Source organism: Trichoderma evansii, assembly GCF_050947405.1.
Source record: "Trichoderma evansii strain SZMC 28006 chromosome Unknown GGI43scaffold_12, whole genome shotgun sequence".
NCBI classification, from domain to species: Eukaryota; Fungi; Ascomycota; class Sordariomycetes; order Hypocreales; family Hypocreaceae; genus Trichoderma; species Trichoderma evansii.
This window is the reverse complement of record NW_028145194.1, coordinates 129,603-147,136: the sequence shown is the minus strand read 5'-3', so window position 1 is coordinate 147,136 and position 17,534 is coordinate 129,603. Positions and strand designations below refer to the sequence as shown.

General features: G+C 50.1%; 8 protein-coding genes across 8 annotated transcripts; 2 read left to right on the top strand and 6 right to left on the bottom strand.

Annotated features, from left to right (window-relative positions):
- Positions 1-4: 4 nt before the first annotated feature.
- On the bottom strand, positions 5-1,520 carry GGI43DRAFT_406925 (Gar1/Naf1 RNA binding region-domain-containing protein). Its single transcript, XM_083206179.1, has 2 exons — positions 1,238-1,520; positions 5-961 (listed from the first exon to the last, which is right to left on the bottom strand). The coding sequence occupies exons 1-2, from the start codon at positions 1,350-1,352 to the stop codon at positions 438-440; spliced, it is 639 nt and encodes a 212-aa protein (XP_083059729.1). The 5' UTR covers positions 1,353-1,520; the 3' UTR covers positions 5-437.
- Positions 1,521-2,016: 496 nt separating this feature from the next.
- On the bottom strand, positions 2,017-5,178 carry GGI43DRAFT_67832 (SLM1 family PH domain-containing protein). Its single transcript, XM_083210141.1, has 3 exons — positions 4,352-5,178; positions 3,406-4,231; positions 2,017-3,334 (listed from the first exon to the last, which is right to left on the bottom strand). Exons 1-3 carry the CDS (start codon positions 4,980-4,982, stop codon positions 2,188-2,190), a joined length of 2,604 nt encoding a protein of 867 aa, XP_083059728.1. The 5' UTR covers positions 4,983-5,178; the 3' UTR covers positions 2,017-2,187.
- Positions 5,179-7,371: 2,193 nt separating this feature from the next.
- On the bottom strand, positions 7,372-7,857 carry GGI43DRAFT_67847 (uncharacterized protein). The gene has a single exon (XM_083210143.1). It carries the CDS (start codon positions 7,718-7,720, stop codon positions 7,427-7,429), a length of 294 nt encoding a protein of 97 aa, XP_083059727.1. The 5' UTR covers positions 7,721-7,857; the 3' UTR covers positions 7,372-7,426.
- GGI43DRAFT_67836 (DUF2013 domain-containing protein) lies at positions 7,530-9,597 on the bottom strand. Its single transcript, XM_083210142.1, has 3 exons — positions 9,375-9,597; positions 8,747-9,279; positions 7,530-8,668 (listed from the first exon to the last, which is right to left on the bottom strand). The coding sequence occupies exons 1-3, from the start codon at positions 9,439-9,441 to the stop codon at positions 7,745-7,747; spliced, it is 1,524 nt and encodes a 507-aa protein (XP_083059726.1). The 5' UTR covers positions 9,442-9,597; the 3' UTR covers positions 7,530-7,744.
- A 403-nt stretch (positions 9,598-10,000) lies between these two features.
- GGI43DRAFT_67583 (phospholipid:diacylglycerol acyltransferase) lies at positions 10,001-12,539 on the bottom strand. Its single transcript, XM_083210137.1, has one exon. The coding sequence runs from the start codon at positions 12,371-12,373 to the stop codon at positions 10,475-10,477; it is 1,899 nt and encodes a 632-aa protein (XP_083059725.1). The 5' UTR covers positions 12,374-12,539; the 3' UTR covers positions 10,001-10,474.
- Positions 12,540-12,989: 450 nt separating this feature from the next.
- On the top strand, positions 12,990-14,064 carry GGI43DRAFT_67595 (acyl-CoA N-acyltransferase). The gene is made up of 2 exons (XM_083210139.1): positions 12,990-13,494; positions 13,553-14,064. Exons 1-2 carry the CDS (start codon positions 13,315-13,317, stop codon positions 13,931-13,933), a joined length of 561 nt encoding a protein of 186 aa, XP_083059724.1. The 5' UTR covers positions 12,990-13,314; the 3' UTR covers positions 13,934-14,064.
- A 35-nt stretch (positions 14,065-14,099) lies between these two features.
- GGI43DRAFT_67587 (DUF1917 domain-containing protein) lies at positions 14,100-15,881 on the bottom strand. Its single transcript, XM_083210138.1, has 3 exons — positions 14,745-15,881; positions 14,426-14,678; positions 14,100-14,361 (listed from the first exon to the last, which is right to left on the bottom strand). The coding sequence occupies exons 1-3, from the start codon at positions 15,381-15,383 to the stop codon at positions 14,267-14,269; spliced, it is 987 nt and encodes a 328-aa protein (XP_083059723.1). The 5' UTR covers positions 15,384-15,881; the 3' UTR covers positions 14,100-14,266.
- On the top strand, positions 15,584-17,360 carry GGI43DRAFT_427900 (diphthamide synthase; the record flags this gene model as incomplete). The annotated part of the gene is made up of 2 exons (XM_083208889.1): positions 15,584-16,283; positions 16,361-17,360. The coding sequence occupies exons 1-2, from the start codon at positions 16,042-16,044 to the stop codon at positions 17,358-17,360; spliced, it is 1,242 nt and encodes a 413-aa protein (XP_083059722.1). The 5' UTR covers positions 15,584-16,041.
- Positions 17,361-17,534: the final 174 nt, after the last annotated feature.

Here is a 17,534-nt window from a genome sequence, read left to right as displayed (position 1 = left end):
GCGTTTATAATTGTTTTTAAAAGACTTAATTTTTTCTCGTATATAAAATTCTTCGTCATCCCTAAGCTGAGAGTAGACTCGCTTTAGAGCTACCTAGTGAGATTTGCCAACATACAAAAGACCCTTTGAAGATGGCAATTGCGTGACGAGCGGGAAAGAAGAAAGGGGAGGGAAACCGAAGAATGACGAGAAAAAACTAAATTCAGGTACGACGGAGGAATAAACCGAGCCAGTAAAAAAACGCCGTGAAAAAAGCCCTTTGTACATATAAAACATCTTCTTCCCTCCCCTTTCTCCAAACCGAAGATCGATCCCCGCCGCCCTTTTTTTTTCCTTCTTTCCGTTCTGTGGCGAGGGGGTTTTCCCTGCTGCTGAGCAAGAAAAGAGGAAAATGGCATTGGTATGATTGCCTTTTCTAATTTTTCCAACATGTTGCTTTACCAGCTGCCACCCCTGCTGAAGCCGCCGCGTCCTCTGCCGCCGCCAGCACCGCCCCTGGAGAAGCCACCACCACCACGAGGGCCTCCACGACCACCGCCGCGAGAGAAGCCACCGCTTCCACCACGGCCGCCACGGCCGCCGAAACCACCAGCACCTCCTCGTCCACCGCGGGAGAAGCCTCCACGGCCGCCGCCGCGAGGACCGCCGCGGGACGCACCGCCAGCACGCTTAGGCTTGGGAGCACCGGGCGGGGGCTTGGGCTTGGGCAGGAACTTTTCGAGGGGCAGCGTCTTCTCCGGGGCGATGTAGAACTTGTCGCCCTCCTTGAAGGAGGTGGCCTGGATGCCCTCGGAGGGCTTGATGGTGAAGAAGACCTGGTTGATGGGGCCGAGGACCTCGTCGACCTTGCCGACGGCGGTCTTGTTCTCGAGGAAGATTTGGGCGTTGAAGTGGGGGACTTTGGGGTTGATGGATTCGCAGACCATTTCGCCCTCGCAGGCGTGGATGAATTTGCCCATTTCTGTGTGGGTTTGTTTGGTCAGCATTTCTCATTTATATTGCGTATCTCCTTTTCAGAAGAAATTTCCTTCATTGCTCTTTCTCTTCTTCTTTTTGGGATTGCTGCTTTTTTGTTCTTTTTTGAGGTGTTGTTTTTTGTAGTGCTCCAATTCTAACCCTGGTAGAAGGGCTACAGAATTGGAGCAGTCGCAATATCTTCTTCCGCCCCAATTGAAGGAACAAAAAACAACAAGAAAAAGAAAAGAGAAAATTCCAAAAGAAAGCAATCAAGCCATACCTTGAACCTGCGCAGGGGGGCCCATATCTCTCTGCTGGAAACCTCCTCCACGTCCACCTCGGAAGCCACCAGCTCCTCCACGACCACCACCTCGAGATCCTCCTCGGAAGGACATGTTTGCGAACTTTTTATGTATTAATTAATTTTTGATCTTTCTTTTTTTATCGGTCGGCGAATGAGGGACTGAAAAGAAAAAATAATGCGCAGGTCGGAAGGGAGGCCAATTGTCGTTTGGAGTGACGCTCGTCCGTTTTCCTCTCTCTCTCTTCGTCGTAGAACTTTTTTTTTTTCTTCGTTGAAATTTTCCGAAGCCAGGCTTTGGGCGAAGAAGCTTGTTCGATTGGGGGCGTGTGATTGGGTGGTGCGGAATAATGTTTGAGCGGGTTTTTTGCGGCGTGGGGCTAGGATACATTGGTACATGAACGTGCAGCTTTGCGAATTGCTCCATTTTTTATGGTACATCTTGGCCGCATTTATTGTCTGGCATTCATTACACTGGGAGTCAAATTCATGTAAAACCGATAGAAAATATAATCTCATTTCATTTTCGCTCAGACATATTTCGTTCCATCAAATATCAGAAAAAAAAAAAAACAAGTGCTAGCTAGACCACGCGTGGTGAGCTACGGATATACCTAACGAGTGATAAAGAGTGATGCCGTCCAAAAAAACATAAAGCCAAGACAAGAACCAAACTGCATCAACATCCATCACAAGTTCATAGACGAAATGGAAAAACATAAAACGCCCACATCTCACGCAACATTGTTGCTTTGTTTCCGCCGTACCTCCGTTTCACAAATTCAGCATCCAAAGTACTCGTACAAAACATAACTCAAAAAGGAAATGGTATCCAAATAGTGACGTGTACCCATTTTTGTTCTTTGGACGGATAAAAAAAAAAAAAGAGTTGAACCAGACGAAAATCAAATAGACTTTCACTTTTCATCTCATGGGAAGCTGCCTGGCATTGGTAGGCTTGATACCGACACATCGTTTGCTGCTCGGACCACAGGATTGCCAGCGGCTGGCACTGCACCATCTCCCTGGCCAGGAAGAACTTGTAAACCACCAGCGTCTGTCTGAGCTTCAGACCTAGGGATTGTATTCGGGTTGACAGTGGTACTGTTGACATGTCCATCTCCAGCGCCTCCAACATTGGTATAGTGGCCACCGTTGATCTCTTGCATCTCAACACCTCCTACTGCACCATTAACCGTAGGAGCATCATATGTTCCTCCTGCAGCCTGGCGGTCAGGGCTCAGAGATTTTTCGCCGTGATAACCATTGGGCATTACTGGCTGACGAGTGCCAGGAATAAAAGCTGGTGCTCCGTAGACAGTTCGTTGGTTGCCTTGGCCCTGACCCAGTGGCTCGCTCGTATAAGGGTTGACGCCGTCGACTTGAGCCTCATGGTCGGCAATGACTGCCTGTGCGTGCATTTCGTTCATATGGGTCTCGCCTCTCTGACCGTAATCGGGATGGTTTTCATCGTAATGCGTATGATATTCCGGGGAAAAGGCAGTCGTGGCCGTTCCTGGTATGGCGGTTGCGGCAGCAATTACCTGGGGATTCGGCGAAGCTTCCTGGCTGGACCCGGCACTAGATGGAGAGTGAGGCACCTGTAAGCCTCGTTGGGCATTGACTTGGAGATCAGATGGGAACCGCCCACCTGGTTGGGGTCGCCGCGATTCTGATCGGGGTTCTGCGATGACATCCTGCTCAGTTGCTTGGAAGGGCGGCTCATCTTCCTCATCAAGCCCATCGCTGCTGGCTGATCGATGTGACGACTGGCTGGTACTTCTTCGCGAATGAGATCGTACAAATGCTATTCTTTCTTCCGACGATGTCTCCGTCAGGGCCTTTATGTCGTCGTACCAGGCCATCATCGTATCATGGCTCTCGGCTCGGAATACCCAGGTATGCCCACGGTGCATGGATCCGGTTTGTCGGCCCTTGAGAAGGAATTTGTTCGACGGCCCTCCTTCGTTTGAGCGGGATCCTAGTTTCTGCTCCGGCAGGTAGAGGGACATGATGGGAGCTTGCGCTTTGTCCGCCGACTTGAATTCGTGCAAATGTGTTGTTGAAAGTACATACCTAACATCAGAAACGTATTAGAGCCAATGCTTAGACATTACTTGCATGAGCGCATAAAAACTCAAACTTACCATCCGGCTGTATAACTCTTCAAGTATTTGCTCTTGCGCTCTAATAGTCCGGCGCGGATTTCTTGCGCAGAGAAATGGTCCTGTCCAGGATAATGAATCTGTTCAACAGAGCGCAAAGGGATATTAGGGTTAACCACTCGGTTATCGTTGGAAACGAAATGCTCCCATTCTTGATCTTTGGGCATGGAAATTGGTCCATCGCGCAGCTCCCCGACAATGTCGAGAGCATTTTCTGCTTCGCGCTTGAGGATACCGGCGTAGGCATTGTATGCTTTTTGAATCTCACCCACAATGATGGATTCTAGCTCGCGACCAGAACCCTCGAGGTTGAGATAGGCCTGATGCAAATAGTTTTCTTCTTCGATTTGGCGTTCAATCTGGCGATCGACACCCAGTCTAAGGAGATAAGGATCCTGCTTGCCAGTCGTGTTGGAAGAATCCATCTCGTTCTTTCCCAGTACTTCGGACAGAGCCTTGACTGCCCTGCCAGTAGCCTCTTTCTCTTTCTCAACATTGTTCTTAAAGTCGCCAGCTAGGTGCTTGATTTCCTTAATCTTTTGCTGTAGATCACTCCTCAAGCCGGTAAGAGCCAAGATGACATCTTCTTCAATCTCCTTGGCCTTTGTAGCCTCTTGGAGGGCCGACTTATTGTAGTTGCGAATGATTTGGAGGGCATCGTCGATTCCGGCGGTTTGGAGAAATGAAGCGGGGGTCGCTATATTGTTGGAGACGCTGGAGAGTTTGGAGATTGACTTTGCCTTTTGCTCGTAGTGGGATTGAATTTCGCGGTAATACGCAATGAGATCTTTCAAGACTTTCCTCCATGCTATTGGCGTCGCATGACATTAGCGTCAGATGACACACGCTGCTTACATCGTAGCAATGGCAATGCGCCAAGGCCCAATGCAAGGTATGAGAGGAGGGGAGGGGATGGGAATTAACGTACTCTGAAATCTGGCTGCAAGCACATCGGTAGGATTGCCAGTTGTCGGCACCGGGCAGTAGAATGCGCTATGAAGCTCGTCGGCGTCCGCAGTTTGCAGCATAAGGCTCTTGACGCTGCCCGCTCGTGCGCTGCGCCGGCTGCTGGATCGTACCATGCTGCCATTGTTGCTCCGTCGCAGCGAGGCCTTCTTCTTCAGGGTATTGCCCCTCTGTGGAACACCGCGATCATCGCCAGGTGCGTAGCTGTTGACCGAGTTGGAGCGCTGCATGGCAGCAGTTCCAATGGCGGCCGGCCCTGCGCCAGACGCTGACATGACGGGAGAATCGTGGCCGCGGCGATTGTCGAGGATCGAGCTGCCGCGCTGGCTGGCGTCCCACTCCTCGGTGAAGCGGCCAGGAATGGGGCTCTGTCGTCTGTGAGGCGATGAAGTATTCGAGCGTCTGCCGGCGTCGAGGTATGTGGGCTGCTGCTGGTAGGACAGTGGTCGTCGTGATTTCTGGGAATAGGGCGAGCTGGTCAGGTGGCGCTGCGATTGCGAGTGCAGCGGCTGTTGGTATGAATTGAGTACGGGAGGCGAATTTAGATCGACGGGATGAGGTGTCAATCCCTGAGTCTGAGATGGGAGATCCATGACGATGGAGGAGGAGAGGAGGAGAGAAGAGAAGAGCTGAGCTGAGCTTAGTAGAGCAGAGCAAAAGCAGAGCAAAAAAAATCAGGGTAAGAAAGCAACAGCTAAAAGAAGAAAAAGTCAAGCAAGCCAAATAATTATAGTTTGCTCCTAATATGGATGTGAAGCCAAGCTCGCGCCTGGCCAAGGTTTCGCCTCGCACAACCTCGCACGCTCCTTTTTAGCGAGTGACGACAGACCTGGGCGGACGATCACAGAGGCACCCAAAGATGGCGTTTCTGGGTGGTGGGGAGGGGAAATAGATCAGAGACACTCTAACGTCAACTGCTGCGGTTGACGCAATGACGAGCTGCTAAAAAAGGCGCTTCTGGGTCCCAGCAGCGGGCAGCGCCACAATGAAACAGAGAGAGAAGATGGATGAGCTGATGCAAGGTACTGCTGTGTTTCTTTTTGTTTCTCGTTTCTTTCTGTGCAATTGCAAATCTTGGGTGCTGCTGAGCCACAGGCCACGAAACAAACCAGTGCGTGTCCTCGTCCCAGGCTGTGCAACGAATGTAAGTGGCAGGTGTATAAGAAAGAGTGTAAGAGGCCTAAGCGCTGCGTAAAAACGGGCAAAGGGTGAGATGACTCGGGAGCCGATCAAAATAGCACATACTTATGTAGCTCTTTGCGCCTGGCTGGACACAACTTGTGGCAACAGCGTGCATGATGTCTTTTTCAATTACCGGAATCGCCGTATCGAGGCACCTGCTACTTGCATGCCTCGCCCCGCACATCGTCGCATGTACCCGTATCTAACTTCGTGAACCAAGCCAAAGCCGCTCTTTTGCAGAGGTGGAATCTGATTTGCGCGCAGCGGAAGAGAAAAAAGAGGGGGCGCTAGCGCAGGAACCTGGTCGATACCTGGTCTCGCTGTAGTGCTTGCATTGGCGACGAGGGTCACTGGCAAGTAGAGCTAGGCACGAGGTGCAGCACGCTGAAACTGCATGACAGCGACGTGACAGGCAGGCCAAGCTGCAGCCGCTGCGGGAGATGAGGATCCAGCATATGCATGAGAATCGCTGAATACAACCACCCTGAACTGAAGCTACTAATCCATCAAGGTACGGCGCATCGCTAGCACTCTGTCAGCAGTGTAATTCTTGTTAATCCTCTTCACTGCCTGTACAGTAATCAGTCCCCCTTACGGAGCGTCCCGGTCCAAGGGGCTCAGCTACCCCCGCGTCTCACTCTCTCCTCTCGTTATCGCCGTCATGTGCCTCTGCTGCCTCTATCTGTCTACATATTCCTCTTCCCCTCTTCCCCTCTTCCCCTAATAGCTCCTAAATATAATAGCTGAACTCCATACAGGCGCTACTGTCCCCTAACATGGGCCAGATCGGTGGGAGGAGCTCCAATGCCGCTCTCGCCAATGCACCAACCCGCGGACATCATTATTGTCGCTTACAGGGCAGTCCCTTGATCGCATCTCGAGTGGGCTCCAGCACTTTTTAGCTTCTGCCAAACTGAACATCAACTCAAACTCTGCCTTTTTCAGCTGCTTTCGTCCAGGCCTGGCTGCCTCTCTGCACCCGCTAAATCGACAAATGACGTATTAGTTCGGTCCCCAAGTCCCCAGCCCAAGCCACGCCCCACCACCCAGACTGTCTCTCTCTCCACTCCAAAGATTCCTAAATGTCGACGTCTCTGCTGTGAGTGGCTCTTTTTTTGGCCATCGTTCTTTGGAATTGGGAAAAAGCATGGAATCCTGGTGTATATTCCCATTTCCCCGCACCGCACGAGGTTGTGGTAGCATCCATTGAACAAACGTGCAGGTTTTTGCTGCATTAGCACCACCCAATTGCTCATTCTGATGAGTCCATTGTAGTCTTTATCGGCTGCTCGGCGGCAGATCAAATGGCCACTCTGACGTTGTATAAGAAAACAATAAAGGGGCAATTCCAGGACTTGTAATTGTGAAGGTATTCTTTAGGGTGACAAGATATTAGCCACTATCGGGAAAGGATAATTTTTTCAATGCTACTACTAGCAAGTGCCTTAGGAACTCGGACGACTCATCGGATGATCGGCTTCCGAACGGGTCAAGCCCAATCCCGAATTACGCCTCTATTTTACGATTACTTAAGACAGTGCTCAAAATAGGAAGCATGAGCAGAGCGCCAAACATCACTTGCGGTACGCCAATACTGGAAAAACAAAATATTATATTCGCCCAAAGTAACAAAATGCAACAAAATGCCCCGTTGCCTGTTTGCCTCGTGCCCCAGGCATTATACCTAATAGTAAGACATCGTTATGTAAGTGCATATGTACAACAAAGACAAGTAAAAGCCTGATCGATAACACCGTCTTGTCTATGCTGCGAGGTATTCCCATTTACTCATGTTTCTCGTGTCAAACAATTGGCCGGCCTGTCGCTGATCAAGTTCGAGAGCTGAAACCCCGTGTTACTCTGCACATATACTCCCAAAACTCCGGAAAGCCATTGGCGACGTGTTTCCGAGATGCGAATCCACACCTTCGTCGGCATCTGTGAGCTCTAGCTCTACTTGTTGAGGCTCATTTCCAAACGACCGAGTAAGAAAAAAGCAAATAAACAAACAAACAGATAAATGAACAAATAAGCAAGTAAACAACCAGACAAGACAAGAAAATAGAAGAAAGGAGAAAAATCGGGAGAAAAAGCACCTCATTAAAGGCAAAAACTGAGCAACGAATGCAACATGGCATATCTTCGGCATAAATGCCCGTCAGGTTCCCTTAATTTATACGGTCCCAGCCAGATGTTCATCCGAAGACGTTTCTGCCATCCTCACTTTGCCATGTCGTCTAGGGGGTGGTGCCTTTGGCGGTACCTTTTTTGACGTAACGCTGCTGATATGTACTGTAGCGGAATGCTTAATTGCCGCCGCTGAATGCTTAAAGGGAATACCATGTCTGTGCTTGGGTACCGCCGGTACAGGCTTCTTAGTTTGGCTTGCGCCATCGTGTTCGAATGGTTCGGCGGCTGGCTTCATGTCGTTTCGGCTCGGCGTCTGCACGCCTGGCTTCTCCATGACTTCGGCCACATCAGTGACGCTAACACTGCTGGATGAATGCCTTGGAGATAGACTCATGCCCAGGAGCTTTCGAGCAACCTCTGCCTGTCCTGACGCTTCGGAATCTACGTCCTCCTCCTCCACAAGCCATTTGACTTTGGATACTCGATCCACCAATCGTAGAGTTGTCGGATCAGCAGGGGCAAAGTGGGCGTTGTGTGAGCCTCTCAGGATTTTAAGTAAGCGTTGAACTTCCTCTTTCTTGTAGTGGGGTGGCTGATTCATCTGGGTATGCGCCAACAAGGGGTATAAAATTCGCAAGTATGTATGCCGAAGAGACATTCTTTCGTCAGGAAGATCCATCAAATTTCGAATGATGACGTCCAATAACACTCGTAAGTCGTTGGTATAAAAGTATTCATATGTCGCTTTAGTAGTGAATAGAAGATATAGAAGCTTAAGGATCAACAGCTGCAGAGACGTTTCGGTCTCTCGATTCAGAAGAAGAATGATATTCTCTCCAAATGTTCGGAATAATGGCCCATGGAGGCTCAAGCACTTGACAATACGGTTTGTCAGCGGCTCGGGGGCCCCTCCGGGAACCGTAACGGTGTCTGTGGACGCAAGCATATACTGTTCATTCAAGACAAGCTATCTTCATTGTCAGCACGCCTGAAGATAAAATGACGGCGGGATGGTTGGCCCAATGTAGAAATAGAAAACGCTTACCAATACTCTGATGGTTGGGTAATGGTATGGATCATTCACATCACTAGACACGCCCTCGATTAGACCAAACAGAAAGTGAATAAAGTCATCGTCGACCAGCGCCAAGTCTTCCGGTGTTAGCCGCTCCACACGCGACATCTCATACATGAGCTGCAGCAGAAAGCGATGGAGTCGCGGATCGCCATCCTTCTCCTGCCTGATCAACTCTAGAAGCCGGGGGAAACAGGCCTCCTGGATCATGTGTGGAAATGTCGTCTCGTCCTTGTGGCCATCCAATAGGAGCAGAGAGACTATCGCGTGTAGAGGCCCGGTCTCATCCTCCTGCAGCAGGCTGTAGATGAGCTGTTTACGGACGTAGTCTTTGTGCTTTCGGAAGATGTCGCTGTTCAATAGGATCTGCGCGCACATGACGACCTCCTCCTGCGACTGAGGCTGCTGGTCGCGCAGCTGGGTCGTCAGGCTCAGCCAGGAACGGAGGGCATCGTCAATGGATTCGTGGCTTTCGCAGTGTTCCGAGACGCACTTGTCGAGTTCTAGAGAGCAAAGCAAAACGATGGCACACGGTTAGTGTCTTTTCTTTTGACCCGTCCTGGCTCGTCATTTGGCCATTTCAACAAAATCAACTTACCAGTCCACAGCTCATCCTCTTCCTCTACAGAGAGAGGAGAGGGCACCATCTCTTCGGTATCCGCCATGGCTGCCAGGTCCCGCAGCTCGTGGCTGCGACTGCATCTGGGCCCTTTGCGCAGACGGGGTTGCGGTTGGCGAAAAGGCTGACCAAGACGCTGCAAGAGTCAGAAATCACACAGCAGCCCAGGATTCCGAAGAATGGCAGGTCGGGAAAAGCAAACGCGCGCCCGTCGCCCAAAGCCCACGACCCAGAAGGGGCTCCTGATTTTGACCAGGTGTGTCTTGCTCGGGATGCGAGCGGAATGAAGGCCCCAGTTGAATGTGTGGGGTAGCGAGTGAGGAAAAGAAGGTGATGCTTCGGGATTGATTTGACTGACTTAGCTGATGTCACCCAACAGACGTAGCGCATGCACGGTGGCGCTGAAAAGAAAAAATTTCGAGGCTATGGCCACTAACGTTGCGCGCTGCTAAATTAATGGCCGGGGGCTCCCGTTGGCTATCTGCAGGGAACGCGCCCGTTTAAATAGGCATATATGCAAGCACAATGACGGCAGTTGGACAGTATATCTTACGATGAGACTGTTCAACTTGACTGATGGCCGTCTTTTTCATGCGCAACTTCAAATAATATCCACGCGCCCATTACTCTAACTAGTTCTTTTATTTATATCTTTATATAGGTCTTTATTTAAAGCACAAACAGGTCCCTCCTGTTTGGTCATCATTTCCGCAGAGGCTCCATCCCTTGTCACAAGCACAGATAAGACAGAATGGTCGAGCCCCTGGGCATTGCTCATAAGGAGACGACCACTTACAACTAAGGAAATATGGTGTTCATTTGTAAGAACCCACTGTTGAGGCTATCTGGTTTTATCCATATTTTATCGTATCTACTATTTTACCTGCAATATGTGCATTTGTAATATCAGGGGGGTATTATCTATCATGAAACCAGCATTCTACCGGCTTCCTTTTCCTTTTCTCTTTCTCTTCCTTTTGCATATGCACGGCTCCCCACGCCAGACGCCAAATTGCCCATCCCATCCCAATCAGGCTTGCCGGATAAATTACCCAAGATGCCAAACCAAAGAGATCATGCTATGAACTCTTCTTTTTCTTCTTACTTTCGTCAACTTCTTCGTAAATCTTCACCTTGTCTGCATATTCTCCAATCTTGCTGGCGACGTAGTCTGTGATGGTCTCGCCCTTGCCTGCTGCGACTCTCAAGATCAACTCGTTTAGGGTCTGTCTTCCCAGGATGTCAACGTGATCAGCAGTATTGGGGCCACCTCGCGGGCTAAATCGATCAGGCTCGTGAGGCATCTCTACCACGGTAATCTGGGCTCCGGCAGGATTATACCGTTTCATATGCCAGCCACGATTACACATGTATCCGGTGCTCAAGAGATTAACAGTTCCATCTCCCTCGCCCAGAATAACACCGTGGTCAACCGTTCCTTCGGTGTAGCCAGTATCAATGGTGATGTTTAGATTAGTCATAGTCGGCTGATCAGGTGCTCGGTAATAATAGGATCGCTCTGTAGGTTTTCCAACGCCATAGAAACAGTATATCTTCAGATTTGGTGCTCGTGGAAGTCTAGTCTCAAGTGGGTTGATCCATTTTCTAGGGTCCTTCTCGTTTGCCTCAACCTCTGCGGTGGTGTGGGCAACTCCGTGGGAATAGGTGCGCTTGATCTGGTCTGTGTACCAATCCTCGGTCGTATTGAAAAGATAGCTCATAGAATCCTGAACAGTAAAGTTTCGATCTGGAGTCGTCCAGTTTGAGCCGACTCGGAAATTAAGGAAAGATCCGTAAGAGAGTTCTTGTTCGGGCGGGTCATCTGGTGCTCCGTCGTTCAGATCTCCCCAAATGGCGTCGCCTCCGAGAGGCAGCATCGAAGAGATGCCCGGCATGGCTCTGAAAAGTTCTGCTCTTTCATCTTTGCTTAAAAACTTTTCCAGGCCATAAATTGCCAGCGCGTTTAGCTGCGCCGTGTCGCGCATCTCTCCGGACAGCACGGCCGTCAGACCCTTTACTGCACCTAGCATGCAGCCGCTGATATTGATCCAAGAGTCGACGTGACGGTCCACCCAGTCTCCTCCGCCCCGGCCGCCCTGGTCCGATTCAACCCAGTGGAAAAAGTAAAACATGACTTGGCTTCCCATGCTGTGCGAGGCAAGAACGACTTTTCGCCCTTCAAACTCGACTGCGGCTTCGATATATGCCTTTAACCTGGAGAAGTACTGGTCTCTAACTTCGAGATTGGGATATGACAATCTCCAATCATACGCGGCTGTGAATGAGTTTGTGGGATCGTATCCTATGGTGGCCAAGTTTTCGAAGATTTTGCTCCATATCCAATAACCTGTGATGAAGAAATCGGTTGCGTCAAACCCTTGCGCTGCACGTAGCTTCACCAAAGGCGGATCAAGCCCAGTTCGCTTATCTAGCATGATGTGCTTCTTCCAAACTTCCTTGTCAAGAACCAATGCCTTCATCATTGTCCAACTTCCCCATAGCCTCTTTCGGAAATAGGGTCTCGAGATATTAGCAGTCCCCCAGGACTCGAGGCCTGTTGAGATGACACCAGGTATCATGATCATGGGATGATAGGCTTCCAGGCCCTCAGCTCGAGCCTTTAGACCTACAGCGAAAGCATCATAGGATACAATATCGCGCTCTCCTTGTGCAAGATCTCGCATATCTTTGATCAATCCGGCGGGTATAACTTCGAGCAAACTATCCATGGTGAGATCCGTAAGTTCGGGGAGGTCTATCAAGTCATTTGTCTTCGCAAAGAACCCCGCTGCAAGGAGACCACATAGGCCGCCCAGCAAGAAGATGAAGGTATTGCGACGCTTGCGCGCCTTGGGCCCCCGTTCAATGACATGGACGTGAGATGTTGGCTGGATCGGCGGAGAGTCTTCTTTGGAGTCGTCGGCGGTTTCGGCTGGCCTGGTCTCTGGCGGGATGCGCCGTCGAAGAGTTGTGGCCATGATCGAGGCCCGAGAGACAAGCCGCAAGCACCAAGATCCAAGCTATGCGGCAAGATACAAGGGAGCGGCGCAGATGCAATTATATCCTGTCAACCAGGGGAGAGAAAGGACGAAGCCGCGCAGATTTAAAACAAAACAGATGAGACCGTTTTAGATAGGTTCAGGTCCAGAATTCATGTGGTGGCTGACTGACGTCAACGCTCCCAGTGTTCCGCAGCAATCAATCCAGCAGCACGGGAAGGGATCCGCTATTAGTGGCTGCCAGCGCTGTGAAAGAGCCGCTAAAGTGACCTCGACAGCGCCTAAAGGGCTCAAGGCACTTGCTCTCTCGTCTATAGAAGAGAGAGAAAGAGAGGCATGTTCAGGATTTGTGAGCTAATAAAGTAAATAAATGGCAATAAATAAACTAAATGGTTAGACGCAATATCAGCGCCCCAAACCGACCCCGGGGCATTGCAACAGCCCGTCCCATTGGCTGCGGCGTGTTGCTGAAGCCCGGTTTCAAGCATTAACTTTGCTCCCCTCTGGCGCTGTGGCCCGATCTGAGAATCTAACTTGGCAGCTTAGCATGTGATTGACACAACGCAGTCGCATGACGATCCACCCGAGATTTGGGTCTTTAGTCAGACTAAAACGCTGCACCAAAAGTGCCTGTCAGCCCAGCAGCGCCTTTTTCCTGTTCTGGGCGATCTGTAAGGATTCTCTGTCTTTAACTCTTTTCGCCCGATGCTGACCGGGCTGCCTGGTTGGCTGCCACCTTGGCTATTCATTCGTATTGTCGACTCATCAGTCGACGGTTGAGTCATTCTTCGGAGAGGGGAAGAATTTGGGGGAGAGAAAATTAGACATAAAAGCCAGAGCATAGGAAGCTACTGGCATACAGACCGCTTTTAAGCCAGATTTCAGATTTCATCGCAAACCACCAGAATTGGCCAGGTATCATGGCCGTCTCATCGGGCAAACAGCTGCCCGCCGACCTGGAGTATGTGCAGTATGAGCACCGGCTTGAAGGCCAGTATCTCCCAGCCATCCGGTCGCTCATCTCAAAAGACTTGAGTGAGCCATACAGCATCTACGTCTACCGGTACTTCCTCTACCAGTGGTCTCATCTCTGCTTCATGGTAAGTTGCTTCTAGGAAGTCTCGTCCACACACAAAAGCTGATCAAGTATGCATCCAGGCCCTGGATCCTGAAGACGATTCACTCATCGGCGTCATCATCTGCAAGCTTGAGGTTCATTCATCACACTCACCCCCAACCCGTCGAGGGTACATTGCCATGCTGGCTGTGGCCTCACATTTCCGCGGGCGAGGAGTTGCTACCGCCCTGGTAAAAAAGGCAATCGAGGCCATGGTAAACCGCAATGCAGATGAGATTGTGCTGGAGACGGAGGAGACGAATACGCCTGCCATGAGGCTGTACGAACAGCTTGGCTTCATACGATCGAAGAAGCTGCATCGATACTATCTCAACGGTAACAGTGCCTATCGATTAGTCCTCCTATTGAAAGCCGTGGACCCAGATCGAAGCCCCATCTACGATGAGCATCAAATCACATAGCGTGGGCTTGAGGAGCTATCATTGTGTCGAGGTCTGTCGAGCCGCCGGCAGCAAATAGAGGAGGTATATCGAGCTGTTATAGAGATGCGGCATATGGGACGGCGTGATATGGTATAGTGTGTGGTTTATGGCGGAGCATCACTCAAAACTGGCGTTTTCTAGCATTTACGATATCTATTTATCTTGTAGCATACTGTATGTTTTCCCAATAATATTGACAGTTATTGACGGCCATCTTCTGTTGGTTATGTCTGTGCATGCATGGCATATTCTGGCAATTTTTTTTTAGCTAGCATACGACTTGCGCCGATATATATCAGATTGTTGCTATATTCAGGTTCGGCGCGGAAACACATCAGTAGAGCTGTAAATAGTGGCCCTGACACCCCAGGCATTACCACGAGAGATGCCAATATATGTGAATGCATCTATATTTTACAGGGTTGATTAAATTAGCCTTGGGTACTAGGTGTTATATAGCAGAGAACTTGCCTGGCTTATAATAGATTGGACGGCCTCTAGATTCGACCAGTCTTAGCTCCCGGAGCTTTTGCAAGACGCGCCCAACATCGGCCTTGTCCCTAAAGTCTGCTGTGTATACGCATAGAAGACGGTCCCTGCGAGGATCTTCCAATGGTGATCGCGGCGCAACCTTGGAAGCGATCCCAAGCTCGTTGTTGGCAGTGGCTTTTGCAACAATCTCCCACATTTCGTTTACCTCCGAGGCAGGACAGAAGAGCAGCCACTAGGAAGATTGCATAGTTAGTATGGTCATACTATAAATGAGTTCACATATCAAGGTTGGCCGTACCTTGCCTGTTCGAACCTTGGCGAGATGGGCCAAGTTCAGAATGTCATCGGTGGCCTGCCTTTGCTCTTTTCTAATCTCCATTTCCACAGCGGCCTTTGTTTTTCCCGATCTCTGCATTCCTTCGATGAATTTGCTGACCAAATGAAGCCTCTCTAGGCCTCCTTGAGCGACTATCGCTGTTTTACTGCCCTCTTCCTCTGGTGCCTCATCCTCGTTGCCTTTGGAGAACTGACTCTGGCTTTCCAGCCTGTGCACCCTCGGGATGTAGGGATTGCAAACAAAGATCCATGGTACCTGTGGCGTCTGATCAGTTGTTGCCGGAGGCAGACGTGAAAGGAAGTGGTCTATTGTCTCTGTGAGTTGCCAGGCGTAGGAAATTCCGGAATAAGGGTTGTGTAAGTGAGAAGCCTCGTCAATTAAATCTACCTGTCGTAGAGGCCGGCCTGGATGCACCTGCTGCTGCTCCGCCCATTCATCCACGTCGAAGTCGGCTACCCGTTGTAAGAGATTTGATGTGGTTTCATCATCGCCTAGCCCTGTGGTCAGAATATCCATATGTTGTTCGTTTCGGTTGAAGCGGGTGAAAGGTGATGAAAGTACAAGATACCAACCATAAAAATCGGACTCATCAGTGTCCATGGCGGCGTTGAGCTACCTGCGCCGTAATTTAGCTGACACCCGGCACCGCCGCCACAGCAATTGATATACTAGGCGTAGCTAATCCTGTAGTACAAAAATACTGGAGCTGGCGCGAGAAAATGGCTGAGCCGGATCGCGTTTTCAGCGTGTGCGTGTCGCCCAGAGTAGAGCGCCCAAGGTACAGATACCACCTTTTAGATGGCTGGCAAAGCTGTCAAAGCTCAAAGTACGGTATCAAGATGATTGCAGCGTTTATTCTTAGGCCAGCTCAAATAGAAAAACAAGTAACCAAGGCAAAGAACCGCTGGGGAAGAAGGGACGAAAGATGAAAACCTTGACGCGGGGATCGTTTGCTATATGTGATATTGTAATCCATCCATCCATGCTAAACGCTCGCTGATGGTTTACAACGAGCTCCCCTGCCACCTCAGTCCCCAGTTAATGCTGCGCGGGCTGGCGGGAAGCCATCCGATAAGCTCCACTGCACGCCACATTCTGCTGGAAGCCTTTTTGTGCGTTGCAGCTCTGCGTGTGAATTTCTTTTTTCTAGGCTTCCAAAGGCAACCATAAGGCGAATGACGTATTCAACCTGAGCCGCTACTATTGTCTACTCTGCTGTTATCTCTTTATCTCTCACTGCCCGCATTAGTGGCTAAGCATGGAGGAATTAACCCCCATCACATCGCTGCGGTCACTGATACTGGATCTACCGCCGAGCTGTGCTGAGTTTTGCCCGGCACATCCTGAGTATCTGGTCGTGGGCACGTACAACTTGCAAAAAGACGAAAATGCTGAAGTAGCAGCATCAGAGGCTCAAGAGGAGGGCGACGCTCCGGCAGCTCCCAAGCCCCAGAGCCGGAATGGCAGCCTTGTCGTTCTCAAGGTCGAAGGCGATGACATGTAAGGCTGCAAATATGACATGTCTATCCTTGGGGATACGAGATTTCCGAGCCACTAACTGCCGATGAGGGAAATAGATCAATAGTGCAGACCGTCATGCAACCCTCTGCCCTGCTAGATCTTCGTTTCTACCAGAACGTCCCAGAATTCCAAAATATCATGGCAGTGGTATCAAGCACCGGAACTCTTGCCATGTTCAAATTCGACCCGCTTAGAGATGCCAGCTCGCCATTACAGCATCTTGCTACCAGCAAATGTGATGACCTAGACGACGATGTCCTCTTTTTGCAGTGCAATTGGCACCCAATTGCCAATAGGGTACTCGGAGTCACCACCTCCACCGGGCAATCAAGGCTGTTACAGCTGGATAATGAATGGAAGATTGAAAAATCAGCCGATGTGGACATTCAGAACTCTCTTGAAGCTTGGTGCATAGCTTTCTCTCCAGCAGATACCACCTCAAACGCAGCGAACCAGCCAATCTCAGTCTATTGCGGGGGAGACGACTCCACGCTTCGCTATACGACTTGTCACTGGGAGGGGGAAAATGGAGAAAGTGATTCATCATCAATCCTAGGTGTGCCATTTGGGCCTATAACAATAAAGGGACAGCATGATGCAGGAGTAACTGCAATTCTGCCTCTGCCTCTATTAACCCAGGATCATGGCAGGATAGTTGTCACTGGTAGCTACGACGACCATCTCCGGGTCTTTGCCATTCATGACCTTCATGAATCCTATGGCTTAAAGCGTGTGCAGCTACTAACAGACGCAAACCTCGGAGGTGGTGTGTGGAGACTGAAGCTGATCGATGTCCAGACAATGGGAAGTTCGATTCGGATTCGGATCCTGGCCTCCTGCATGTATGCTGGAGCTAGGCTCGTTGAGATCGTGACGGACAACAACGGCCAGAGCTGGGCTTGCATAGTCTTGGCCCGGTTCGAAGAGCATAAAAGTATGAATTATGCCTCGGACATTTCAAGTTTGTACCCCACGGCGGACGGGAGGATACGCATTGTCTCGACCAGCTTCTATGATAAACTGCTCTGCTTGTGGGAGTATGAGTCACGGCCATAATATGAGACTAGAATGAATTGCGGGCGGTTCGACGTTCTTGTGACAAATGATAAACCCTTGCTTGTTGACTCAACTAACAGGTAAGTGGGTGATTTGCCGTATTGGGCCTGTAGTTATGAGTAGTACCATCTCCAGCCTCCTTCTAGAAGACAGGGAGAAGCCAAGCAAGCTAGA